The sequence below is a fragment of the Oncorhynchus nerka genome, linkage group LG9b (assembly GCF_034236695.1).
Source record: "Oncorhynchus nerka isolate Pitt River linkage group LG9b, Oner_Uvic_2.0, whole genome shotgun sequence".
NCBI classification, from domain to species: domain Eukaryota; kingdom Metazoa; phylum Chordata; class Actinopteri; order Salmoniformes; family Salmonidae; genus Oncorhynchus; species Oncorhynchus nerka.
Window position 1 is genome coordinate 26,640,045 of NC_088424.1, and position 25,995 is coordinate 26,666,039.

Consider the following 25,995-nt stretch of genomic DNA (forward strand, 5'->3'; position numbering starts at 1 on the left):
TTACTCAGTACTTTGTGGAAGCATCTTTCATGTCCTGAGCGCTCTGGAGCAGGTTTTCATCAAGGACCTCTCTGTACTTTGCTCCGTTCATCTTTCACTCAATCCTGACTAGTCTCCCAGTCCCTGCTGCTGAAAAACATCCCTGCCACCACCATGCTTCACTGTAGGGGTGGTACCAGGTTTCCTCCAGATGTGACGCTTGGCATTGAGGCCAAAGGGTTCAATCTTAGTTTCAGCAGACCAGAGAATCTTGTTTCTCATGGTCTGAGAAGTTGGCTGTTACGTTATTACCTCAATTACCTTGACTAACCGATACCTCCTGTACCGGTACCCCATGCCTCATTATTGTTATTTTACTGCTGCTCTTTAATTATTTGTTAATTTTGTTTCTTAAAACTGCATGGGCTTGTAAGTAAGCACTTAAAACTGCAAGTGCTTGTAAGTAAGCATTTCCCTGTAAGGTTGCTGTCTTTCAGCGTGTAACAGTATTGGTTCCATCCCTCTTCTCGCCCCTACCTGGGCTCGAACCAGGGACCTATCTATGTCTCGAACCAGCGACCTAGCCATCATTCCACAAAAGCCGCGGCCCTTGCAGATCAATGTTAACAACTACTTCAAGGTCTCAGAGCAAGTGACGTCACAGATTGAAACGCTATTAGCGCGCACCTTACTAACTAGATAGCTATTTCACACCAGTTACAGGCGCATGTGACAAATAAAATTTGATTTCATTTATGTACCTTTTACTGAGGAGTGGCTTCCGTCTGGCCACTCTACCATAAAGGCTTGGTAGAGTGCTGCAGAGATAGTTGCCCTGGAATGTTCTCCCATCTCCACAGAGGAACTCTGGAGCTCTGTCAGAGTGACCATTGGGTTCTTGGTCACCTCCCTGACCAAGGCCCTTCTCCCCCGATTGCTCAGTTTGGCCAGGCGACCAGCTCTAGGAAGAGTCTTGGTGGTTCTAAACTTCTTCCATTGAATAATGATGGAGTACACTGTGTTCTTGGGGACCTTCAATGCTGCAGAAATTGTTTGGTACACTTCCCCGGATCTGTGCCTCGACACAATCCTGTATTGGAGCTCTACGGACAATTCCTTTTACCTCATGGCTTGGTTCATGCTCTGACATGCATTGTCAACTGTTGGATATTATATAGACAGGTGTGTGCCTTTCCAAATCATGGCCAATCAATTGAATTTAGCACAGGTGGACTCCAATCAAGTTATAGAAACATCACCGGGATGATCAATGGAAACAGGATGCACCTGAGCTCAATTTTGAGTCTCATAGCAAAGGGTCTGAATACTTATGTAAATAAGGTATTTCTGTTTTTTAAATGTTTAACCTAAAATGACGGACCCAAATCTAACTGCCTGTAACTCAGGACCTGAAGCAAGGATATGCATATTATTGATACCATTTGAAAGGAAATACTTTGATGTTTGTGGAAATGTGAAATTAATGTAGGAGAATATAACACATTAGAGAAAGCAAGAGAAAGGCCAAAACATAATATTCCAGGTTAGGCACAATTTAGATGTTGGCCACTAGATGGCAGCAGTCTATGTGCAAAGTTTTAGACTGATTCAATGAACCATTGCATTTCTGTTCAAAATGTTTTATCAAGCCCAAAATGTTCCTAATTGGTTTATTTGCAAAAAAACAATTAAAACCTGTTTTTGCTTTGTGATTATGGGGTGTTGTGTAAAGAATGCTAAGGGGAAAAATGATTTAATCAATTTTAGAATGAAACTGTAATGTAGCAAAATGTGAAAAAAGTAATGTGGTCTGAATACTTTCCGAATGCACTGTATATGACATCAAATTTATGTCAGACGATCTGGTAGTAAGGTTGCTAGCTAGCACTCCTAGCATCTTATGCTAACTATCTAGCTGGTTAGCATTTACTGCAAGGCGAAGTTGCTAGCTAGCAAGTTAGCATAAACTAGCGCTAACTAGGCTAGTCATTGTCTAAATAACTGGTAGAAACACATTCATAACCATAAAGGGGTAACTAGCCCCCAGGGGCCAGTTACCCCCCAACAAACTCATCCAACATATTACTACTTTACTAAAAAACCATCAACATTTTTCTCTCTTAACAAATGGATTATTTATCTTAAGGCTTTCCTTCTTTTATATTTAAAAAACAATTATAGATCTAACGTCATATATTTACAACTTTTTCAAAATATCCCCAAAATTTGAACAACTTACCACAAAATTGTTTTGTTGAAATATATCCAAATGTTGTGATGACAGAGAGGACATTTTTTTTGTTGAGCAAGAGCAGTGGCAGCCAGGGAAAGTGTTAAGAAAATAATTTGGTGACATCTTGTGGTCTTAATGTGAATTACAGGGGAGGGCCAGTTACCCCAGGGGGCTAGTTACCCCCTAGTACCCTATATTCAGGGGTGTTTTAAAAACACAAAGTGGAAGGATAAGTCACCGTCATCAATTAAAGTATTTCAAGGGACATATTAAGAAGACACAAAAGATAAAGACTGAGTACTATTATAATGATGCACATTCATATTTACATAGGATATCATCTACTAAGTTGATCATACATTGACTATCAGGTTTTGTAATTTTCATAGTTTACAGGTGGAAGACTTGGGGGCTGAGCTAAAAGATACATTCCAGTATATTTAGAGTCCTGATATTCAGTCTAACAAACAGCTATCATTAAGACAATAGTTAAAAGTTTACTTTTAGATATTGGTCACTGGCACAACTTGGGGTTCAGGGTGGTCTGAGTTAAACTAAGAACTGGCTGAATGCCTGAAGGGGGGGGGGGGGGGGGAGGGAGAGAGAGAGAGGGGAGAGTCTCCATTAACACAGTCAATTGCTCCAGAAGTAATATTTAACTTACTGGTACTGAGCTTGAGGGTTGATGTAATTGGTTCCGGGCTGGGCTCTAAAGTTGGCTGACAACACATCTAACTACTGGGCAAGTGCTGGCTTTACTCAGGCTGAGCAGGGCACTGAAATCAGGGGCTATTCTATGATTTTTTTTCTCGTTTGCAAAACCAGAGAAAGAAGTATAGAAATATTGAGGGGCATTGGGTAGTGAAAGTGTCTGTAAACAAAACAATGTGCCAAGTCCTGGCTTTGTGAATATTTCAGCCATGAATAGAATTTGTACCATGTGGCATTAAAAGCCCTCTTCCTGTGACCTTGTCCTTGCTGTGTTCTGGGGAACATCTTCATCTTAGGCTGTACTGGACCTACCTCTCTGGATTGTGAAGTATCGAAAAGTATAAATACAATATGAAGATTAGTCCCTCTTATTTGAATATCAAAGTTATATGTGGTGAAACGGTTTGAAACAAACCCACTGACTGTAGGTGCTATGACAAACTAGCATGTAGGCCTACTGACTTGCTCCAGCTATGTCACACATCCTCAGAACCCCAGAATCATGTCCTGAAAGGCAAGGTTGAAGAAAAACATTCAGAGTTGGGATGGTCCGTCCAGGTGTTGTTCGGCCCACACATTCTCCAGTCCAGACTAGGTTTGTGACTACACAATATTCCATAGGCCTACTACTATGTGGTGTGGATAGTATGAGAGGTTTAGTAGACTATGTGGGACAATAGATCAATTGTACATGGTAAAAACATAAATGGCTTTCCTGTATTAGTTTAATAAATAATTTAATTGCTCACATGCAGTATTGTCACGACTTCCGCCGAAGTTGGTCCCTCTCCTTGTTCGGGCGGTGTTCGGCGGTCAAAGTCACCAGCCTTCTAGCTATCGCTGATCCACTTTTCATTTTCCATTGGGTTTGTCTTGTTTTCCATCACACCTGGTTCCAATTCCATCAATTACATGTTGTGTATTTAACCCTCTGTTCTCCCCCCATGTCCTTTTCCGTAATTGTTTCTTGTAGTGCTTGTGCACTGTATGCTGGTATTACCAGATTTTGTTTGACCCATTTGTTTGTAATGTTCTGTTGACGATGGTTTATGGATATTAAACCTCACTACAAGTTTTCACAAATGATCTATGTATTTCTGACCTAATCTTCTCAATAACGCTTGGAGTAATGTCAGGTGAAATTCAGTTCCTTGACCTGACACCTATTTGAATACTTGCGATTTTGATATGGAATGGGGCCACAACAGACACACACAGACTCAAGCCTGCACGCACACACACACACACACACACACACACACACACACACACACACACACACACACACACACACACACACACACACACACACATACAAAGTCATTTTTCCTTGAAAAAAGTCAACCAAAGAAAGCTGACTCATTATCAAGTCAAGTAATCCTGTAGCAAACAATGGAATTTGCCATCTATTGGCATGGTTTGGCCTAAGCACTCAATCAGGAGTAAGGAGATTGTAAGGGGGTTTGTGAACAGATCTTTCTCCACATTGATTGATGGAACCTAGTGCTGTGAAAACCAGTGCAAATGCGCATGCACACACACACATACTATACATGCACCTGCATGTGTGCACACACACATTTCTGTGTAAAGTGTCCTACCTTTCCCTTAAGCCTCTTACACTGATGTTGATTTGGCCACTTTTTATTTCTCTTTCAGGCACTTGTTGTTCTGTCAATTTCATGGACATAAGGTTTTCTATTCCTGTTAAAACTGGTACTCTTGTCAAGTTCACAGAAAATACCCTGACTGACACCAGAGCCCTCAGAATAACGTCAAAGGTAGTCTTTAAAAAAAATGTTCATCCAATATTAAGTCTGTAGAGAAGTCATACAACTAAAATGAAGCTAGTTGTGCTGGTATACCTAAAGAGAAAATCCACAACTATCCGTTTCAGAATGAGCCTTTAAATGATTTAGAAATAAATAAAGTTTGATCCGATGGATTGTTGCTTATTTGGATAGTTTATTGATTACTTATTTGCACACCAAAACATATGTTTTATTTATTAAGCTACTTTTTTCATCGAAACTTCTAAGCAAGTTTTCTCAGAAAATATCAGCGAGGAAGTTAAGCGGCAGGCAATTAGCAATACAAACAAGCAAACAGCGGACGGGGATGGGGTTGGAGAAATATAACCACTCTCAAATTCAGACAGATCTATGGATCCAAGGACTCACTATTAATGATATCAACATTATAGTTTTAACCATGTTTTGAGTCTATATAGTGCTTGTTTACATGTACTTTGTTTACAAACATTGTAATAAAAAAGCTGGGGTTGAACTAAGCTCATGAGGCATTGAAAAGTTATATTATTGGGTACATATTAATGTATGTGCAAACATGTATGTAGCAACTGCTGATTCCCCCTTTAAAGCAATCCCACACACAGGCAACTCATTTGAGGGGGTGTGACATTTCAGTGGATGGCTCTATAAATTGAGACGTTTTGTCTAAAGTGGTTTCATGTGAATTAGGTACGCATCAACTGCAGAGTTAAATTTAGGACAATACGCACCACCTACCCGAAATCATTACAATGGAGACCTGTTATCGCACACTTTGGATGACAGTTGTTCTGTCATTGATTACGCGGAGATCAGCCGCGGTAGGGCCGGTTATCCGGTGTGAACCTTGTGATGCTGGAGCCCGGCTCCTCTGCAAGCCGTTGCCCAAGGACTGCACCGAGAGAGTTCGCGAAACTGGCTGCGGGTGCTGCATGACTTGCGCGCTGGCATTTGGACAGCCGTGCGGGGTGTACACGGGGAGATGTGGCTCCGGGATGACATGCCAGCAGCAGCCCGGCGAGACGAAACCTCTCCAAGCTCTGCTGGAGGGACGAGGACAGTGTGCGATTGCAACCATTAAAAGATCCACCGCCACTTTACCTGCCGTCAATGAGATACAAGGTAAATGCCAAGATGATGACGCAGTTTGGTTTTTACGCATGGTTTACCAACTGATTATTATATTGTTATAATTATTATATTGTTATAATAATGTCGCCTGTAAAAATACAGATAACTTTGCTTGTCATCAAACATCTGGATGCAAGGTAGCCTCAAGTATAATTTATCACCTTGAGCTATCCGGTTAGATGAAGCCAGCCTGTGCGTAATATATCCAATATTGACACAATTGAATGGACACAGTTATACTGTATGTTTTTATTATGGTGAATTCGACAGCAAGAATGGTGTCTTTTACAATTGTAATTATTGATAGAATGGTTTTAACTCATGATATGGTTGACATCGATGTTTGACCCTGTCATTTTGCTGTATTCCTCCCTATGATTCTTTCATCAATTTTCTAACTGTGACTGTGGGGTTCTGTGATACAAGGGTTTCATGAAGATTATTGATGGAATAAGTCTGGAATGATTTGACAGATGTCAATATTTATTTCAAACTATAGTGTGGTTTACAATTGTAAATCAAAACTAATTTACATTTTGTCATTTTGTAATGTTAAATGTCATCTGATCTCTCTACCCTCTCTAAATCAGTAATTCATGTGAAACTATTAGCTTGGATGAACTTCAAGGGAGTGACAAAAACAACACCTGAACCAGCACAGATAGACCATTCACATGATTCACGTGATCAAAACATAAACCCATTAGTATTAGTATACTTAATACGATCCATATAATGTATAATACTTAAAATAATTATGTAATTTTGGGAATGAAAATAATTCCTCCAAAATAATTTTTGCCAGAGAATGTGGGTGGTACTCAGGAGGAGGAGCAAAACACCACCGTCCCAGTGATCCAAGCCCCCCAAGCCCTTTTCAGCACCAGCAGACCTCCTGTAGGCCCCCCCAGACTCCCCCACCTCCCCTCTCTCCTCCACCCTGTCAAGGCAGTGGTCATCCACAGGGAGCAGCTGAAGAGGGCCCGGAGCTACAAAATGGAGGAACTCCCTGGAGCTCACAGCACAGACCAACAGAACTTCTCCCTGGAATCCAAGCAGGAGCCAGAGTATGTGAGTACCAGGTCCACTGTTTTGCTTTCTCTAGGAACAGTCTTTCAGAAAATGTTCTCCTCTTCCTCCTTCTTCGCTCTAGGTTTTGGTGTTTTTCTCCTCCCTTCTCCTCCTCTCTCTCTCTCTCCTCCCCGTTTTCTCTAGGTTTTGGTGTTTTTCTCCTCCCTTCTCCTCCTCTCTCTCTCTCTCCTCCCCGTTTTCTCTAGGTTTTGGTGTTTTTCTCCTCCCTTCTCCTCCTCTCTCTCTCTCTCCTCCCCGTTTTCTCTAGGTTTTGGTGTTTTTCTCCTCCCTTCTCCTCCTCTCTCTCTCTCTCTCTCCTCCCCGTTTTCTCTGTGTTTTGGTGTTATTCTCCGTCCGTCTGAGGGTGATGAAATGTTCAGAGTATGGGTACTGACGGCTGGCGGTGGCGTGGTGGTGGGAGATTGGCATGGTGGTGATTGGGTACAGTAGCTCTGCCTCTGTGGGTAACCTGTTGTTTCACAGCAAGGCGTCCGCATGCCTACTGGGGGAGCGGAGGGGAGCGGTGGCGGTCTGGAGGGGAGCGCCGAGTCTCAGAGCAAGTTGATGATGGATTGGCCCTTTGCGTGTGCCTGTTTGGACTCGCCCTCCTCCCTCCTCTTTCAATTTTTTATCCTGTCTTTAGCCTGGTGGCAGAGAAACGAGTGCAGCACAAGGAATTAACTCTGCCTTGATTTGCTTTGATCAGAGACTGGAGCTGGACTTGAGGATAAGGCCTGTCGATCCCCTGGCCTATCCCTTTGTGTAAAGTGTTAGCTAGTTTCTAAGCAGCTTTCAGCAAAGTGTAAGCCCTCACAAGGTGAATTCATTTCCTATTAGTTGCCTCTCTTTCTTCTTATCCCTAGTACCAACATGGTTTGGGTACTACTGAAGGGTAGTGCGGTAGTGCGTTAGGCTACAGGTGGAGCTTGGTGTAGCCTAATGCTAATGATGGCATCCGTGTCAAATCAAATCAAATTGTATTAGTTACATACAACATGTAGCTCTACCTTACAGTAAAATGTTTATTTACGAGGCCCTAACCAACAATACAGTTAAAAAAATATAAGAAATAAAAGTAAGAAGTAATTAAAGTAAATAAAGAGCAGCAGTAAAATAACAATAGCGAGACTATATACAGGGGGGTACCGGTACAGAGTCAATATCTGGGGGCACCGGTTAGTTAAAGTAACATGTACATGTAGGTAGAGTTATTAATAAAGTGACTATGCATAGATGATAACAACAGGGAGGGGGGCAATGCAGATAGTCTGGGTAGCCATTTGATTCGATGTTCAGGAGTCTCATGGCTTAGGGGTAGAAGCTGTTTAGAAGCCTCTTGGACCTAGACTTGGCGCTCCTGTACCGCTTGCTGTGCGGTAGCAGAGAGAAGAGTCTATGACTAGGGTGGATGGAGTCTTTGACAATTTTTAGGGCCTTCCGCTGATAGCGCCTGGTATAGAGGTCCTGAATGCCAGGAAGCTTGGCCCAGTGATGTACTGGGCCGTTCGCACTATCCTCTGTAGTGCCTTGCGGTCGGAGGCTGAGCAGTTGCAATACCGGGCAGTGATGCAACCAGGCAAGAAGCTCTCGATGGTGCAGCTGTATAAACTTTTGAGGATCCATGCCAGATCTTTTCAGTCTCCTGAGGGGGAATAGGTTTTGTTGTGCCCTCTTCACGACTGTCTTGGTGTGCTTGGACCATGTTAGTTTGTTGGTGATGTGGACACCAAGGAACTTGAAGCTCTCAACCTGCTCCACTGCAGCCCCGTCGATGAGAATGGGGGCGTGCTTGGCCCTTTTTTTCCTGTAGTCCACAATCTTCTCCTTTGTCTTAATCACGTTGAGGGAGAAGTTGTCCTGGCACCACACGGTCAGGTTTCTGACCTCCTCCCTATAGGCTGTCTCGTCGTTGTCGGTGATCAGGCCTACCACTGTTGAGTCATCGGCAAACTTAAGGATGGTGTTGGAGTCTTGCCTGGCCGTGCAGTCATAAGTGAACAGAGTGTACAGGAAGGGACTGAGCATGCACCCTTGAGGGGCCCCTGTGTTGAGGATCAGCGTTGCGGATGTGTTGTTACTGTACCTACCCTTACCACCTGGGGGAGGCCCGTCTGGAAATACAGGATTCAGTTGCAGAGGGAGGTGTTTAGTCCCAGGGTCCTTAGCTTATTGATGAGCTTTGTGGACACAATGGTGTTGAACGCTGAGCTGTAGTTAATAAACAGCATTCTCACATAGATGTTCCTTTTGTCCAAGCGGGAAAGGGCAGTGTGGAGTACAATAAATATTGCATCATCTGTTGGGGCGGTATACAAATTGGAGTGGGCTTCTGGGATAATGGTGTTGATGTGAGCCATGACCAGCCTTTCAAAGCACTTCATGGCTACAGACGTGAGTGTTACAGGTCGGTAGTCATTTAGGCAGGTTACCTTAGTGTTCTTGGGAACATGGACTATGGTGGTCTGCTTAAAACATGTTGGTATTACAGACTCGGACAGGGAGAGGTTGAAAAAGTCAGTGAAGACACTTGCCAGTTGGTCAGCGCATGCTTGCAGTACACGTCCTGGTAATCCGCCTGGTCCTGCAGCCTTGTGAAAGTTGAACTGTTTAAAGGTCTTACTCACATCGGCTGCAGAGAATGGGATCACACAGTCTTCCGGAACAGCTGGTGCTCTCATGCATGTTTCAGTGCATGAGAGCACCAGCATAGAAGTAGTTTAGCTCGTCTGGTAGGCTTGTGTCACTGGGCAGCTCTCGGCTGTGCTTCCCTTTGTAGTCTGTAATGGTTTGCAAGCCCTGCCACATCCGACGAGCGTCAGAGCCGGTGTAGTATTATTTTTTCTTAGTCCTATATTGATGCTTTGCCTGTTCAACGGTTCGTCGGAGGGCATAGCGGGATTTCTTATAAGCTTCCGGGTTAGAGTCCCGCTCCTTGAAAGCGGCAGCTCTTGCCTTTAGCTCAGTGTGGATGTTGCCTGTAACCCATGGCTTCTGGTTGGGGTATGTACATACGGTCACTGTGGGGACGATGTCATCGATGCACTTATTGAAGAAGCCAATGACTAATGTGGTGTACTCCTCAATGCCATCGGAGGAATCCCGGAACATATTCCAGTCTGTGCTAGCAAAACAGTCCTGTAGCTTAGCATCTGCTTCATCTGATCACTTTTTTATTGATCTAGTCACTGGTGCTTCCTGATTTAATTTGTACTTGTAAGCAGGAATCAGGCGGAAAGAATTATGGTCAGATTTGCCAAATGGAGGGCGAGGGAGAGCTTTGTATGCGTCTCTGTGTGTGGAGTAAAGGGGGTCAAGAGTTTTTTTTCTCTTTGGTTGCACGTTTAACATGCTGATAGAAATTTGGATTTAAGTTTCCCTGCATTAAAGTCCCTGGCTACTAGGAGCGCCGCCTCTGGGTGAGCGTTTTCTTGTTTGCTTATGGTGTAATACAGCTCATTCAATGCTGTCTTAGTGCCAGCCTCAATCTGTGGTGGTATGTAAACAGCTACAAAAAATGCAGATGAAAACTGTCTAGGTAGATAGTGTGATCTACAGCTACCTCAGGCGAGCAATGGCTCGAGACTTAGATATCGTGCATCAGCTGTTATTTACAAAAATACATAATCTGCTGCCCCTTGTCTTACCAGACGCTGCTGTTCTATCCTGCCGGTACAGCGTATAACCAGCAGGCTGTATGTTGATAGTGTCTTCGTTGAGCCACAACTCCGTAGATATTACAGTTTTGAATGTCCGTTCTGTAGTTTAATCTTCCGCGTAGGTCATCGATTTTATTCTCCAAAGAGTGCTAGCAGAATGAAAGGAAGTGGGGGTTTACTCCATCACCTACGAATTCTCAGAAGGCAGCCCGCCCTCTGGCCACTTTTTCTTCACGCAAATCACGGGGATCTGGGCCTGTTCCCGAGAAAGCAGTATATTGTTTGCGTCGGGCTCGTCAGACTCGTTAAGGGGAAAAAAGTATTCTGTCATTCCATGGTGAGTGATCTCAGTCCTGATGTCCAGAAGTTATTTTCAGTCATAAGAGATGGTAGCGGCAACATTATGTACAAAGTAAGTAAAAACTAAGTTACAAACAATGCAAATAAACAAACAAAATAACCCAATCGGTTGGGGACACGTAAAACGTTAGCCTTCTTCTCTGGCGCCATTGTTCCTAGAGATTGAATTACACTGTACCAAGTAAGCACACTTTTGTGGCTTCTGTTAGTTTCACTGTTCCAATGGGATAAATACATTATTTGAGCTGTAGGTAATAGACAGAGTGCTTTGGATTGGAAGAAGTAAGATGTGTCATTATAGTATTTGTGTGTTTAGGGTCCCTGTCTTAGAGAGATGGAGAGTGTCCTCAAAGGATTGAAGATCACAGACATCCTCAACCCCAGAGGCTTCCACATCCCAAACTGTGACAATAAGGGCTTCTACAAAAAAAAACAGGTAAGGAAATCCTACAAACACACCTTAGGGATAAAGGTGCCATTTTATGAGTCAGTCCCCCACGCTCATTACCCGAATGTGTCAAAGCCATGCTTCCACCGAGGAATACGAGCCAGGATACCATACCCACCTATTTCAACAGTGTTATAGAGGCCAGGAAAGTCACCCCCATTTGAACATTGTAACTACCATCATCTTCCCACTCACCCTTTCTTCATCAATGAAGATCATAATGTCAGTGGTTCATCATGCATACTAGATTCATATCTAGAGCAGATCCATTCCTCCAGATCTGCTTCACTGGTTATTAGAGCCTCGTCACTTCTCAGCCACACCATTTGGAGTTGGCTCTGGAGACATGGAACCACAGACCCCAGCAAGCACCCAGCGCGGCTCAAACGGCGGCCATTTTGCGTGAACCCTCCCAGGGAGACGGACGTCAAGGTGGCCGCCGGCACCCACTGCTCGTTCCCCATCATTGCCAGACTTTTGAAAAAGCAGTGCCGAAAATAGAACCTTCAGCCATTTGAAACATTTGCGTGGTCCTGGTCCGCCCACAATAGGTTTATAATAAATGAGTGTCCCTGACGCGTTCATATGGAGGCACTTAGTCCACCAGCGATATCACGGCAACAAACCAAAAACAAAGCAACATTTCTATTACATGCCACAGCACAGAGTCTCCTGCCTAATGGATGTGCCTCTGTTTTACCTGCAATCATCTCATAACCAGAAACAACCAGAACACCAGGCTCATTGTCTTTGTTTATATAAAATGTATGTTTCTGTGTCCTCAGGGATGGCAGGCAGGGAGGGAATGGCAGACATTTAATGTCTGGGAGTTTACTTCTGCGGTTCCCATGAGTCTCAGACCCAACATGTCTTATTAACTATAAATGTATACATAGTTTGGAGGATGAAGTAAAGCATGTGGAGTTAGATGGTGGGAATGGTAAAGTGATTATGCATGAGAGGTGCATTTAGAAGAGCTTTTAATGCAGCCTTTAAATGCATTTTTCCAGGTCTTGTCTTGTTTTTATTACTTTTATTAGATTCCCAAGCTACTATTTAGTGGAGTCATTCTTTGACTCCAACGTTCCAACATTTGAATGATTTTTTTTTCCTGAAAATGTGACCTAACCTCTCAGCATGTGTACTTTAATAAAAGTATACTACTTGATCGGTCATATAGATTAAATTATAACGAAACATAATTTGTTCGGAGAAGGGAAATAACATGATAATTGGGTGCCGATATTAGCGAGTTAAGATGCAGTAGACACGATAGTCATATTTTGACTGGACAGTCCAACACACAAATTCTACTGTCCAGGGTCGCTTTTACAGGGTTGAGCCTATCCTATGGTGTCTGGGGTCAGACACCTAGAGACGTAATATCGAGCAGAGAAAGGACTGACTTCCATTCTGATGAACTCTTTAAGAGAGCGACGCCATTTGTTTGCCTTTCTTTGCCCTTCGAATGAATGCCTGCATGTTTTACTAGAGAGGACGCTGACCTTTAGTCAAATTGGCAGTAAAATAACAGCCCTTGGGTTGCTCCGGAGACTCTGTAAGTCATTTGTAGTACCCATAATTTGGAGCTTTGGGGTATAATCAGCAACAGATGATTTGTACTGGCCACCGGCTAACTGAAAATAGATATTGGGTCTCAGTTGTTCACAAACGGGCCTAAGCAAATATTTGACCAGGTTTCTGTTTATCTTAAAGCTCTCTATATGTGTCTGGAACTGGAGGTAGACCGTAAAAGCAGCTGAAAATACCACCAGCATGCGTCCCATGGCCAAGTCTCCTCAGGTCCTCAGCACAAAATGGACGTTAATGTCCTTAACCATTTCATGTCCCACTTCCTCAAGTCATTTCAGATGGCCATTGTGCTAGATGACTATTGGTAATTATGTACAGTACAAGCCTAAATCTTTTTATTGTACTTTCTCTCCATGTAAGTATCTCTCTCCCCCTCTCTCTCTCTCTCTCTCTCTCTCTCTCTCTCTCTCTCTCTCTCTCTCTGTAACTCTCTCTCTCTCTCTCTCTCTCTCTCTCTCTGTAACCTCTCCCTGCTGTAACTCTCTCTCTCTCTCTGTACCTCTGTAACTCTCTTTCTCTCTCTCTCTCTCTCTCTCTCTCTCTGTAACTCTATCTCACCCTCTGTAACTCTCTCCCTCTCTCTCTCTGTAACTCTCTCTCTCCCTCTGTAACTCTCTCTCTCTCTCTGTAACTCTCTCTCTGTAACTCTCTCTCTCTCTCTCTCTCTCTCTCTCTCTCTCTCCTCTGTAACTCTCTCTCTCTCTGTAACTCTCTCTCTGTAACTCTCTCTCTGTAACTCTCTCTCTCTCTCTCTCTCTGTAACTCTCTCTGTAACTTTCTCGCTGTAACTCTCTCTCTCCCTCTTAACTCTCTCTCTCTCTCTGTAACTCTCTCTCTGTAGCTCTCTCTCTAACTTTCTCGCTGTAACTCTCACTCTCTCTCTCTCTCTCTCTGTAACTCTCTCTCTCTCTCTGTAACTCTCTCTCTCTCTGTAACTCTCTCTCTGTAACTTTCTCTCTGTAACTCTCTCTCTCTGTAACTCTCTCTCTCTGTAACTCTCTCTCTCTGTAACTCTCTCTCTCTCTGTAACTCTCTCTCTCTGTAACTCTCTCCTCTCTCTCTGTAACTCTCTCTCTCTCTCTCTCTGTAACTCTCTCTCTGTAACTCTCTCTCTCTCTCTCTGTAACTCTCTCTCTCTCTCTCTCTCTCTGTAACTCTCTCTCTCTCTCTGTAACTCTCTCTCTCTCTGTAACTCTCTCTCTGTAACTTTCTCTCTGTAACTTTCTCTCTCTCTGTAACTCTCTCTCTCTGTAACTCTCTCTCTCTCTGTAACTCTCTCTCTCTCTGTAACTCTCTCTCTCTGTAACTCTCTCTCTCTCTCTGTAGCTCTCTCTGTGTAGCTCTCTCTCTGTAACTCTCTCTCTCTCTCTCTGTAACTCTCTCTCTCTCTCTGTAACTCTCTCTCTGTAACTCTCTCTCTCTCTGTAACTCTCTCCCTCTCTCTCTGTAACTCTCTCTCTCTCTGTAACTCTCACTCTCTGTAACTCTCTCTCTCTCTGTAACTCTCTCCCTCTCTCTCTATAACTCTCTCCCCCTCTCTCTCTCTGTAACTCTCTCTCTGTAACTCTCTCCCTCTCTCTCTCTAACTTTCTCGCTGTAACTCTCTCTCTCTCTCTCTCTGTAACTCTTCCTCTCTCTCTCTAACTTTCTCGCTGTAACTCTCTCAATTCAATTCAAGGGGCTTTATTGGCATGGGAAACATGTGTTAACATTGCCAAAGCAAGTGAGGTAGGTAATATACAAAAGTGAAATAAACAATAAAAATTAACAGTAAACAGCGAGAAATCTCTCTCTCTCTGTAACTCTCTCTCTCTGTAACTTTCTCTCTGTAACTTTCTCTCTGTAACTCTCTCTCTCTGTAACTCTCTCTCTCTCTGTAACTCTCTCTCTCTCTGTAACTCTCTCTCTCTCTGTAACTCTCTCTCTGTAACTCTCTCTCTCTCTGTAACTTTCTCTCTGTAACTCTCTCTCTCTCTGTAACTCTCTCTCTCTCTATCTGTAACTCTCTCTCTCTCTCTCTCTCTGTAACTCTCTCTCTCTCTGTAACTCTCTCTCTCTCTGTAACTCACTCTCTGTAACTCTCTCTCTAACTCTCTCTCTGTAACTCTCTCCCTCTCTCTCTGTAACTCTCTCTCTGTAACTCTCTCTCTCTGTAACTCTCTCTCTGTAACTCTCTCCCTCTCTCTCTCTAACTTTCTCGCTGTAACTCTCTCTCTCTCTCTCTCTCTGTAACTCTTCCTCTCTCTCTCTAACCTTCTCGCTGTAACTCTCTCAATTCAATTCAAGGGCTTTATTGTCATGGGAAACATGTGTTAACATTGCCAAAGCAAGTGAGGTAGGTAATATACAAAAGTGAAATAAACAATAAAAATTAACAGTAAACAGCGAGAAATCTCTCTCTCTCTGTAACTCTCTCTCTCTGTAACTTTCTCTCTGTAACTCTTTCTCTCTCTCTGTAACTCTCTCTCTCTCTGTAACTCTCTCTCTCTCTCTGTAACTCTCTCTCTCTGTAGTTCTCTCTCTCTCTGTAGCTCTCTCTCTGTGTAGCTCTCTCTCTGTAACTCTCTCGCTCTGTAGCTCTCTCTCTCTCTCTCTGTAGCTCTCTCTCTGTGTATTTCTCTCTCTCTCTCTCTGTAGCTCTCTCTCTGTGTAGCTCTCTCTCTCTGTGTAGCTCTCTCTCTCTGTAACTCTCTCTCTCTCTGTAACTCTCTCTCTCTCTCTCTCTGTAACTCTCTCTCTCTCTGTAACTCTCTCCCTCTCTCTCTGTAACTCTCTCTCTCTCTGTAACTCTCACTCTCTGTAACTCTCTCTCTCTCTGTAACTTTCTCTCTGTAACTTTCTCTCTCTGTAACTCTCTCTCTCTGTAACTCTCTCTCTCTGTAACTCTCTCTCTCTGTAACTCTCTCTCTGTAACTCTCTCTCTCTCTGTAACTCTCTCTCTCTGTAACTCTCTCTCTCTCTGTAGCTCTCTCTCTCTGTAACTCTCTCTCTCTGTGTCTCTCTCTCTGTAACTCTCTCTCTCTGTAACTCTCTCTCTCTGTAACTCTCTTTCTCTCTGTAACTTTCTCTCTGTAACTCTCTCTCTCTGTAACTCTCTCTGTAACTCTCTCTCTCTCTGTAACTCTCTCTCTCTGTCTCTCTAATGTAACTCTCTCTCTCTCTGTAACTCTCTCTGTAACTCTCTCACTGTAATGTCTCTCTCTCTCTCTGTAACTCTCTCAGAACTCTCTCTCTGTAACTTTCTCTCTGTATGTCTCTCTCTCTGTAACTCTCTCTCTCTGTAACTCTCTCTCTCTGTAACTCTCTCTCTCTGACTCTCTCTCTCTGTAACTCTCTCTGTAACTCTCTGTCAGACACTGTAATGTCTCTCTCTCTGTAACTCTCTCTCTCACTGTAACTCTCTCTCTCTGTAACTCTCTCCTCTCTCTCTGTAACTCTCTCTCTCTGTAACTCTCTCTCTGTAACTCTCTCTCTCTCTGTAACTCTGTCTCTGTAACTCTCTCTCTCTGTAACTCTCTGTCAACAATGTAATCTCTCTCTGTAACTCTCTCTCAGACTCTGTAACTCTCTCTCTCTCTCTGTAACTCTCTCTCTCTCTGTAACTGTAACTCTCTCTCTCTGTAACTCTCTCTCTGTAACTCTCTCTCTCTAATGTAACTCTCTCTCTCTCTCTGTAACTCTCTCTCTCTCTGTAACTCTCTCTCTCTCTCTGTCTCTCTCTGTAACTCTCTCTCTCTCTCTCTCTGTAACTCTTCCTCTCTCTCTCTAACTTTCTCTCTGTAACTCTCTCTTCAATTCAAGGGGCTTTATTGGCACTGTAACATGTCTTCTGTAACTTGCCTGTCAACTGAGGTAGGTAATCTACAAAAGTAAATAAACAATAAAATTAACAGTAAACTCTCTCTCTCTCTGTAACTCTCTCTCTGTAACTTTCTCTCTGTAACTTTCTCTCTGTAACTTTCTCTCTCTGTAACTCTCTCTCTCTCTGTAACTCTCTCTCTCTCTGTAACTCTCTCTCTCTCTCTCTCTCTGTAACTCTCTCTCTCTCTGTAACTCTCTCTCTCTCTGTAACTCTCTCTCTGTAGACTCTCTGTAACTCTCTCTCTCTGTAACTCTCTCTCTCTGTAACTCTCTCTAATGTAACTCTCTCTCTCTCTCTGTAACTCTCTCTCAGACTCTGTAATCTCTCTCTCTCTCTCTGTAACTCTCTCTCTGTAACACTGTAACTCTCTCTCTGTAACTCTCTCTCTCTGTCTCTCTCTCTGTAACTCTCTCTGTCTCACTGTAACTCTCTCTCTCTCTCTCTGTAACTCTCTCTCTGTCTCTGTAACTCTCTCTCTCTGTAACTCTCTTCTCTCTGTAACTCTCTGTAACTCTCTCTCTGTAACTCTCTCTCTGTAACTCTCTCTCTCTGTAACTCTCTCTCTCTGTAACTCTCTCTCTCTGTAACTCTCTCTCTCTCTCTGTAACTCTCTCTGTAACTGTAATGTCTCTCTCTCTCTCTCTGTAACTCTCTCTCTCTGTAACTGTCTCTCTCTGTAACTCTCTCTCTCTGTAACTCTCTCTCTCTGTAACTCTCTCTCTCAACTCTCTCTCTGTAACTCTCTCTCTCTGTAACTCTCTCTCTCTCTCTCTGTAAACTCTCTCTCTGTAACTCTCTCTCTCTGTGTAACTCTCTCTCTCTCTGTAACTCTCTGTCTCTCTCTGTAACTCTCTCTCTCTGTAACTCTCTCTCAGACACTGTAACTCTTCTCTCTGTAACTCTCTCTCTCTGTAACTCTCTCTCTCTGTAACTCTCTCTCTCACTGTAACTCTCTCTCTCTGTAACTCTCTCTCTCTCTGTAACTTTCTCTCTGTAACTTTCTCTCTCTCTCTGTAACTCTCTCTCTCTGTAACTCTCTCTCTGTAACTCTCTCTCTCTGTAACTCTCTCTCTGTAACTCTCTCTCTCTGTAACTCTCTCTCTCTGTAGCTCTCTCTCTGTGTAGCTCTCTCTCTGTAACTCTCTCTCTCTCTGTAACTCTCTCTCTCTCTCTCTGTAACTCTCTCTCTCTGTAACTCTTCTCTCTGTAACTCTCTCTCTGTAACTCTCTCTCTCTGTAACTCTCTCTCTCTGTAACTCTCTCTCTCTGTAACTCTCTCTCTCTCTGTAACTCTCTCTCTCTGTAACTCTCTCTCTCTCTCTGTAACTCTCTCTCTCTCTGTAACTCTCTCTCTAACTTCTCTCTGTAACTCTCTCTCTGTAATGTCTCTCTCTGTAACTCTCTCTCTCTCTCCGTAACTCTCTCTCTGTAACTCTCTCTCTCTCTGTAACTCTCTGTCAACACTCTCTGTAACTCTCTCTCTGTAACTCTCTCTCTCTGTGTAACTCTCTCTCTCTGTAACTCTGTAACTCTCTCTCTCACTGTAACTCTCTCTCTCTCTCTCTCTGTAACTCTCTCTCAGTAACTCACTGTAATGTCTCTCTCTGTAACTCTCTGTCTGTAACTGTCTCTCTCTCTGTAACTCTCTGTCAGAACTCTCTCTCTCTCTCTCTGTAACTCTCTCTCTCACTGTAACTCTCTCTCTCTGTAACTCTCTGTAACACTGTAATGTCTCTCTCTCTGTGTACTCTCTCTCTCAACACTGTAACTCTCTCTCTCTGTACTCTCTCTCTCTCTGTAACTCTCTCTCTCTGTAACTGTAACTCTCTCTCTCTCTCTGTAACTCTCTCTCTCTGTAACTCTTCTCTCTGTAACTCTCTCTCTGTAACTCTCTCTCTCTGTAACTCTCTCTCTCTCTGTAACTCTCTCTCTCTCTGTAACTCTCTGTCAGACACTGTAACTCTTCTCTCTCTCTGTAACTCTCTCTCTGACACTGTCTGTAACTCTCTCTCTCTAACTCTCTCTCAGACACTGTAATCTCTCTCTCTCTCTGTAACTCTCTGTCTCTCTCACTGTAATCTCTCTCTCTGTAACTCTCTGTCAGACACTGTAATGTCTCTCTCTCTCTGTAACTCTCTCTCTCTGTAACTCTCTCTCTCTCTCTCTAACTCTCTCTCTCTCTGTAACTCTCTCTCTCTGTAACTCTCTCTCTCTCTGTAACTCTCTGTCTGTAATGTCTCTCTCTGTAACTCTCTCTCTCTGTAATGTCTCTCTCTCTCTGTAACTCTCTCTCAGTAACTGTAATGTCTCTCTCTCTCTGTAACTCTCTCTCTGTACACTGTAATCTCTCTCTCTCTCTGTAACTCTCTCTCTCTCTGTAACTCTCTCTCTCTCTCTAACTCTCTGTAACTCACTGTAATGTCTCTCTCTCTGTAACTCTCTGTCTCTCTCTGTAACTCTCTGTCTCTCTCTCTCTGTAACTCTCTCTCAGACACTGTAATGTCTCTCTCTCTCTGTAACTCTCTCTCAGTACACTGTAATGTCTCTCTCTGTAACTCTCTCTCACTGTAATGTCTCTCTCTCTGTAACTCTCTCTCAGACTGTAACTCTCTCTCTCTGTAACTCTCTCTCTCTGTAATGCTCTCTCTCTGTAACTCTCTCTCTCTGTAACTCTCTCTCTCTCTCTGTAATGTCTCTCTCTCTCTCTCTCTCTCTCTCAGACACTGTAATGTCTCTCTGTAACTCTCTCTGTGTAACTCTCTCTCTCTCTGTAACTCTCTCTCTCTCTCTGTAATGTCTCTCTCTCTCTCTCTCTGTAACTCTCTCAGACACTGTAATGTCTCTCTCTGTAACTCTCTCTCTCTGTAATCTCTCTAACTCTGTCTCTCTGACTCTGTAATGTCTCTCTCTCTCTGTAACTCTCTGTCAGACACTGTAATGTCTCTCTCTCTGTAACTCTCTGTAACTCTCTCTCTCTGACACTGTAATGTCTCTCTCTCTCTGTAACTCTCTCAGACACTGTAATGTCTCTCTCTGTAACTCTCTCTCAACTCTGTAATGTCTCTCTCTCTCTGTAACTCTCTGTCAGACACTGTAATGTCTCTCTCTCTGTAACTCTCTGTCAGTAACTCTGTCTCTCTGTAACTCTCTCTCTCTCTGTAACTCTCTCTCTCTCTGTAACTCTCTCTCTCTGTAACTCTCTCTCTCTGTAACTCTCTCTGTAACTCTGTCTCTCACTCTCTGTAACTCTCTCTCTCTGTAACTCTCTCTCTGTAACACTGTAATCTCTCTCTGTAACTCTCTGTCAGACACTGTAATGTCTCTCTCTCTGTAACTCTCTCTCAGACACTGTAATGTCTCTCTCTCTCTGTAACTCTCTGTAGACACTCTGTAATCTCTCTCTCTCTGTAACTCTCTGTCAGACACTGTAATGTCTCTCTCTGTAACTCTCTCTCTCAGACACTGTAATGTCTCTCTCTGTAACTCTCTGTCTGACACTGTAATGTCTCTCTCTCTCTCTGTAACTCTCTCTCTCTGTACTGTAACTGTCTCTCTCTCTCTGTAACTCTCTGTCAGACACTGTAATGTCTCTCTCTCTGTAACTCTCTCTGTAACTCTCTCACTGTAACTCTCTCTCTCTCTAACTCTCTCTCTCTGTAACTCTCTGTCAGACACTGTAATGTCTCTCTCTGTAACTCTGTCAGACACTGTAATGTCTCTCTCTCTCTCTCTGTAACTCTCTCTCACTGTAATCTCTCTCTCTGTAACTCTCTCAGACACTGTAATGTAACTCTCTCTCTGTAACTCTCTCTCTCTGTAACTTTCTCTCTGTAATGTCTCTCTCTGTAACTCTGTCAGACACTGTAATGTCTCTCTCTCTCTGTAACTCTCTGTCAGACACTGTAATGTCTCTCTCTCTGTAACTCTCTCTGTCAGACACTGTAATGTCTCTCTGTAACTCTCTGTCAGACACTGTAACTGTCTCTCTCTCTCTGTAACTCTCTGTCTCTGTAATGTCTCTCTCTCTGTAACTCTCTCTCAGACACTGTAATGTCTCTCTCTCTGTAACTCTCTGTCAGACACTGTCTCTCTGTAACTCTCTCTCTCTGTCTCTCTCTGTAACTCTCTCTGTCTGTAACTCTCTCTCTCTCTGTAACTCTCTGTCAGACACTGTAATGTCTCTCTCTCTCTCTCTGTAACTCTCTGTCAGACACTGTAACTCTCTCTCTCTGTAACTCTCTGTAACTCTCTCTCTCTCTGACACTGTAATCTCTCTCTCTGTAACTCTCTCTCACTGTAATGTCTCTCTCTGTAACTCTCTCTCTCTCTCTGTAATGTCTCTCTCTCTGTAACTCTCTCAGACACTGTAATGTCTCTCTCTCTGTAACTCTCTCTCTGTCAGACACTCTCTGTAATGTCTCTCTCTGTAACTCTCTCTCAGACACTGTAACTCTCTCTCTCTCTGTAACTCTCTGTCAGACACTGTAATGTCTCTCTCTGTAACTCTCTCTCTGTAACTCTCTCTCTCTCTGTAACTCTCTGTCAGACACTGTAATGTCTCTCTCTCTCTCTCTGTAACTCTCTGTCAGACTCTGTAATGTCTCTCTCTCTCTGTAACTCTCTGTCAGACACTGTAACTCTCTCTCTCTCTCTCTGTAACTCTCTCTCTCACTGTAATGTCTCTCTCTCTGTAACTCTGTCAACTCTGTAACTCTCTCTCTCTCTGTAACTCTCTGTCAGACACTGTAATGTCTCTCTCTGTAACTCTCTCTCAGACACTGTAATGTCTCTCTCTCTGTAACTCTCTGTCAGACACTGTAATGTCTCTCTCTCTCTGTAACTCTCTGTCAGACTGTAACTCTCTCTCTCTCTGTAACTCTCTGTAACTCTCTCTCTGTAACTCTCTCTCTGTAACTCTCTCTGTCAACACTCTCTGTAACTCTCTCTCTCTGTAACTCTCTGTAACTCTCACTGTAATGTCTCTCTCTCTCTGTAACTCTCTGTCTGTAACTCACTGTAATGTCTCTCTCTCTCTGTAACTCTCTGTCTCTCACTGTAATGTCTCTCTCTCTGTAACTCTCTGTCAGACACTGTAATGTCTCTCTCTCTGTAACTCTCTCTCAGACACTGTAATGTCTCTCTCTCTGTAACTCTCTGTCTCTCTGTAATGTCTCTCTCTCTGTAACTCTCTCTCTCACTGTAACTCTCTCTCTCTGTAACTCTCTCTCTCTGTAACTCTCTCTCTCTGTAACTCTCTCTCTGTAATGTCTCTCTCTCTGTAACTCTCTGTCAGACACTGTAACTGTCTCTCTCTCTGTAACTCTCTCTGTCAGACACTGTAATGTCTCTCTCTCTGTAACTCTCTCTCAGACACTGTAATGTCTCTCTCTCTCTGTAACTCTCTCTCTGTCAGACACTGTAATGTCTCTCTCTGTAACTCTCTGTCAGACACTGTAACTCTCTCTCTGTAACTCTCTGTCAGACACTGTAATGTCTCTCTCTGTAACTCTCTGTCAGACACTGTAATGTCTCTCTCTCTCTGTAACTCTCTGTCAGACACTGTAATGTCTCTCTCTCTCTCTGTAACTCTCTGTCAGACACTGTAATGTCTCTCTCTCTCTGTAACTCTGTCACACTGTAATGTCTCTCTCTCTCTGTAACTCTCTGTCGGACACTGTAATGTCTCTCTCTGTAACTCTGTCAGACACTGTAATGTCTCTCTCTCTCTGTAACTCTCTCTCTGTAACTCTCTCTGTAACTCTCTCTCTCTGTAATGTCTCTCTCTCTCTGTAACTCTCTCTCAGACACTGTAACTGTCTCTCTCTCTGTAACTCTCTGTCAGACACTGTAATGTCTCTCTCTCTGTAACTCTCTGTCAGACACTGTAACTCTCTCTCTCTGTAACTCTCTCTCTCTGTAACTCTCTCTCTCTCTGTAACTAGACACTGTAATGTCTCTCTCTGTAACTCTGTCAGACACTGTAATGTCTCTCTCTCTCTCTGTAACTCTCTGTCAGACACTGTAATGTCTCTCTCTGTAACTCTCTGTCAGACACTGTAATGTCTCTCTCTCTCTGTAACTCTCTGTCAGACACTGTAATGTCTCTCTCTCTCTGTAACTCTCTGTCAGACACTGTAATGTCTCTCTCTCTGTAACTCTCTGTCAGACACTGTAATGTCTCTCTCTCTCTCTGTAACTCTCTGTCAGACACTGTAATGTCTCTCTCTCTGTAACTCTCTGTCAGACACTGTAATGTCTCTCTCTGTAACTCTCTCTCAGACACTGTAATGTCTCTCTCTCTCTGTAACTCTCTGTCAGACACTGTAATGTCTCTCTCTCTCTCTGTAACTCTCTGTCAGACACTGTAATGTCTCTCTCTCTGTAACTCTCTGTCAGACACTGTAATGTCTCTCTCTGTAACTCTCTGTCAGACACTGTAATGTCTCTCTCTCTGTAACTCTGTCAGACACTCTCTCTCTGTCTCTCTCTCTCTGTAACTCTCTGTCAGACACTGTAATGTCTCTCTCTCTGTAACTCTCTGTCAGACACTGTAATGTCTCTCTGTAACTCTCTGTAACTCTCTGTCTCTCTCTCTCTGTAACTCTCTCTCTCTCTAACTCTGTAACTCTCTGTAGACTCTCTGTAATGTCTCTCTCTGTAACTCTGTCTCTCTGTCAACTCTCTCTCTCTGTGTAACTCTCTCTCTCTCTGTAACTCTCTGTCAGACACTGTAACTCTCTCTCTCTGTAACTGTAACTCTCTCTCTGTAACTCTCTCTCACTGTAATCTCTGTCTCACTGTAATCTCTCTCTCTGTAACTCTCTGTCAGACACTGTAATGTCTCTCTCTCTGTAACTCTCTGTCAGACACTGTAATCTCTCTCTCTGTAACTCTCTGTCACTGTAACTGTCTCTCTCTCTCTCTCTGTAACTCTCTCTCAGACACTGTAATGTCTCTCTCTCTGTAACTCTCTGTCAGACACTGTAATCTCTCTCTCTCTCTCTCTCTGTAACTCTCTGTCTCACTGTAATGTCTCTCTCTGTAACTCTCTGTCAGACACTGTAATGTCTCTCTCTCTCTGTAACTCTCTGTCAGACACTGTAATGTCTCTCTCTCTCTCTCTGTAGACACTGTAATGTCTCTCTCTCTGTAACTCTCTGTCAACACTGTAATGTCTCTCTCTGTAACTCTCTCTCTCTGTAACTCTCTCTCTCTGTAACACTCTCTGTAATGTCTCTCTCTGTAACTCTCTGTCACTGTAATGTCTCTCTCTCTGTAACTCTCTCTCTCTGTAATGTCTCTCTCTCTCTGTAACTCTCTCTCACTGTAATGTCTCTCTCTCTCTGTAACTCTCTCAGACACTGTAATGTCTCTCTCTGTAACTCTGTAACTCTCTCAGACTCTCTCTCTCTCTCTGTAACTCTCTGTCAGACACTGTAATGTCTCTCTCTGTAACTCTCTCTCTCAGACACTGTAATGTCTCTCTCTCTCTGTAACTCTCTGTCTGTAACTGTCTCTCTCTCTGTAACTCTCTGTCAACACTGTAATGTCTCTCTCTCTCTGTAACTCTCTGTCAGACACTGTAACTCTCTCTCTCTCTGTAACTCTCTCTCAGACACTGTAATGTCTCTCTCTGTAACTCTCTGTCAGACACTGTAACTGTCTCTCTCTCTGTAACTCTCTCTGTCAGACACTGTAATGTCTCTCTCTCTCTCTGTAACTCTCTCTCAGACACTGTAATGTCTCTCTCTCTCTGTAACTCTCTCTGTCTAACTCTCTGTAACTCTCTCTCTCTGTAACTCTCTCTCTCTGTAACTCTCTCTCTCACTGTAATGTCTCTCTCTCTGTAACTCTCTGTCTCTGTAATGTCTCTCTCTCTCTGTAACTCTCTCTCAGACACTGTAACTCTCTCTCTCTCTGTAACTCTCTCTGTAGACTCTCTCTGTAACTGTCTCTCTCTCTCTGTAACTCTCTCTCAGACACTGTAATGTCTCTCTCTCTCTGTAACTCTCTCTCTCTGTAATGTCTCTCTCTCTCTCTGTAACTCTCTCTCAGACACTGTAATGTCTCTCTCTCTCTCTCTGTAACTCTCTCTCTCACTGTAATGTCTCTCTGTAACTTTCTCTCTGTAACTCTCTCTCTGTAATCTCTCTCTGTAACTCTCTCTCAGACACTGTAACTCTCTCTCTCTGTAACTCTCTCTCAGACACTGTAATCTCTCTCTCTCTGTAACTCTCTGTCTCACTGTAACTCTCTCTCTGTAACTTTCTCTCTCAGTAACTCTCTCTCTCTGTAACTCTCTCTCTCTGTAACTCTCTCTCTGTAACTCTCTCTCTCTCTCTGTAACACTGTAACTCTCTCTCTCTGTAACTCTGTCAGACACTGTCTCTGTAACTCTCTCTCTGTAACTCTCTGTAACACTGTAATGTCTCTCTCTCTCTCTAACTCTCTGTCAGACACTGTAATGTCTCTCTCTCTGTAACTCTCTGTCAACACTCTAATGTCTCTCTCTGTAACTCTCTCTCAGACACTGTAACTCTCTCTCTCTGTACACTGTAATGTAACTCTCTCTCTCTGTAACTCTCTCTCAGACACTGTAACTCTCTCTCTCTCTGTAACTCTCTCTCTCACTGTAACTCTCTCTCTCTCTGTAACTCTCTGTAACTCTCTCTCTGTAACTCTCTCTGTAACTCTCTGTCTCTCTCTCTGAACTCTGTAACTCTCTCTCTCTCTGTAACTCTCTGTCAGAACTCTCTCTGTAATTCTCTCTCTGTAACTCTCTCTGTAACTCTCTCTCTGTAACTGTCTCTCTCTGTAACTCTCTCTCTCTCTGTAACTCTCTCTCTCTCTCTCTCTCTGTAACTCTCTGTCTCTGTACTCTGTCTCTGTAACTCTCTCTCTGTAACTCTCTCTCTGTACTCTGTAATGTCTCTCTCTCTCTGTAACTCTCTCTCTCTCTGTAACTCTCTCTCTCTGTAACTCTCTGTCAGACACTGTAACTCTCTCTCTCTCTCTCTGTAACTCTCTCTCTCTCTGTAATGTCTCTCTCTCTCTGTAACTCTCTCTCTCTCTGTAACTGTAATCTCTCTCTCTCTCTGTAACTCTCTCTCTGTAACTCTCTCTCTCTGTAACTCTCTGTCTCTCTGTAATGTCTCTCTCTC

At 43.3% G+C, this 25,995-nt stretch overlaps 1 protein-coding gene across 1 annotated transcript in view; it reads left to right on the plus strand.

Annotated features, from left to right (window-relative positions):
- Positions 1 to 5,402: 5,402 nt before the first annotated feature.
- LOC115114519 (insulin-like growth factor-binding protein 3) overlaps positions 5,403 to 25,995 on the plus strand; it is a 31,232-nt gene continuing 10,639 nt past the window's right edge. Inside the window, exons 1-3 of the mRNA XM_029642820.2 lie at positions 5,403 to 5,835; positions 6,650 to 6,915; positions 11,248 to 11,367. Coding sequence (XP_029498680.1) covers positions 5,466 to 5,835; positions 6,650 to 6,915; positions 11,248 to 11,367 — 756 coding nt within the window. The 5' untranslated portion in view covers positions 5,403 to 5,465. The remainder of the gene's footprint in view (positions 5,836 to 6,649; positions 6,916 to 11,247; positions 11,368 to 25,995) is intronic.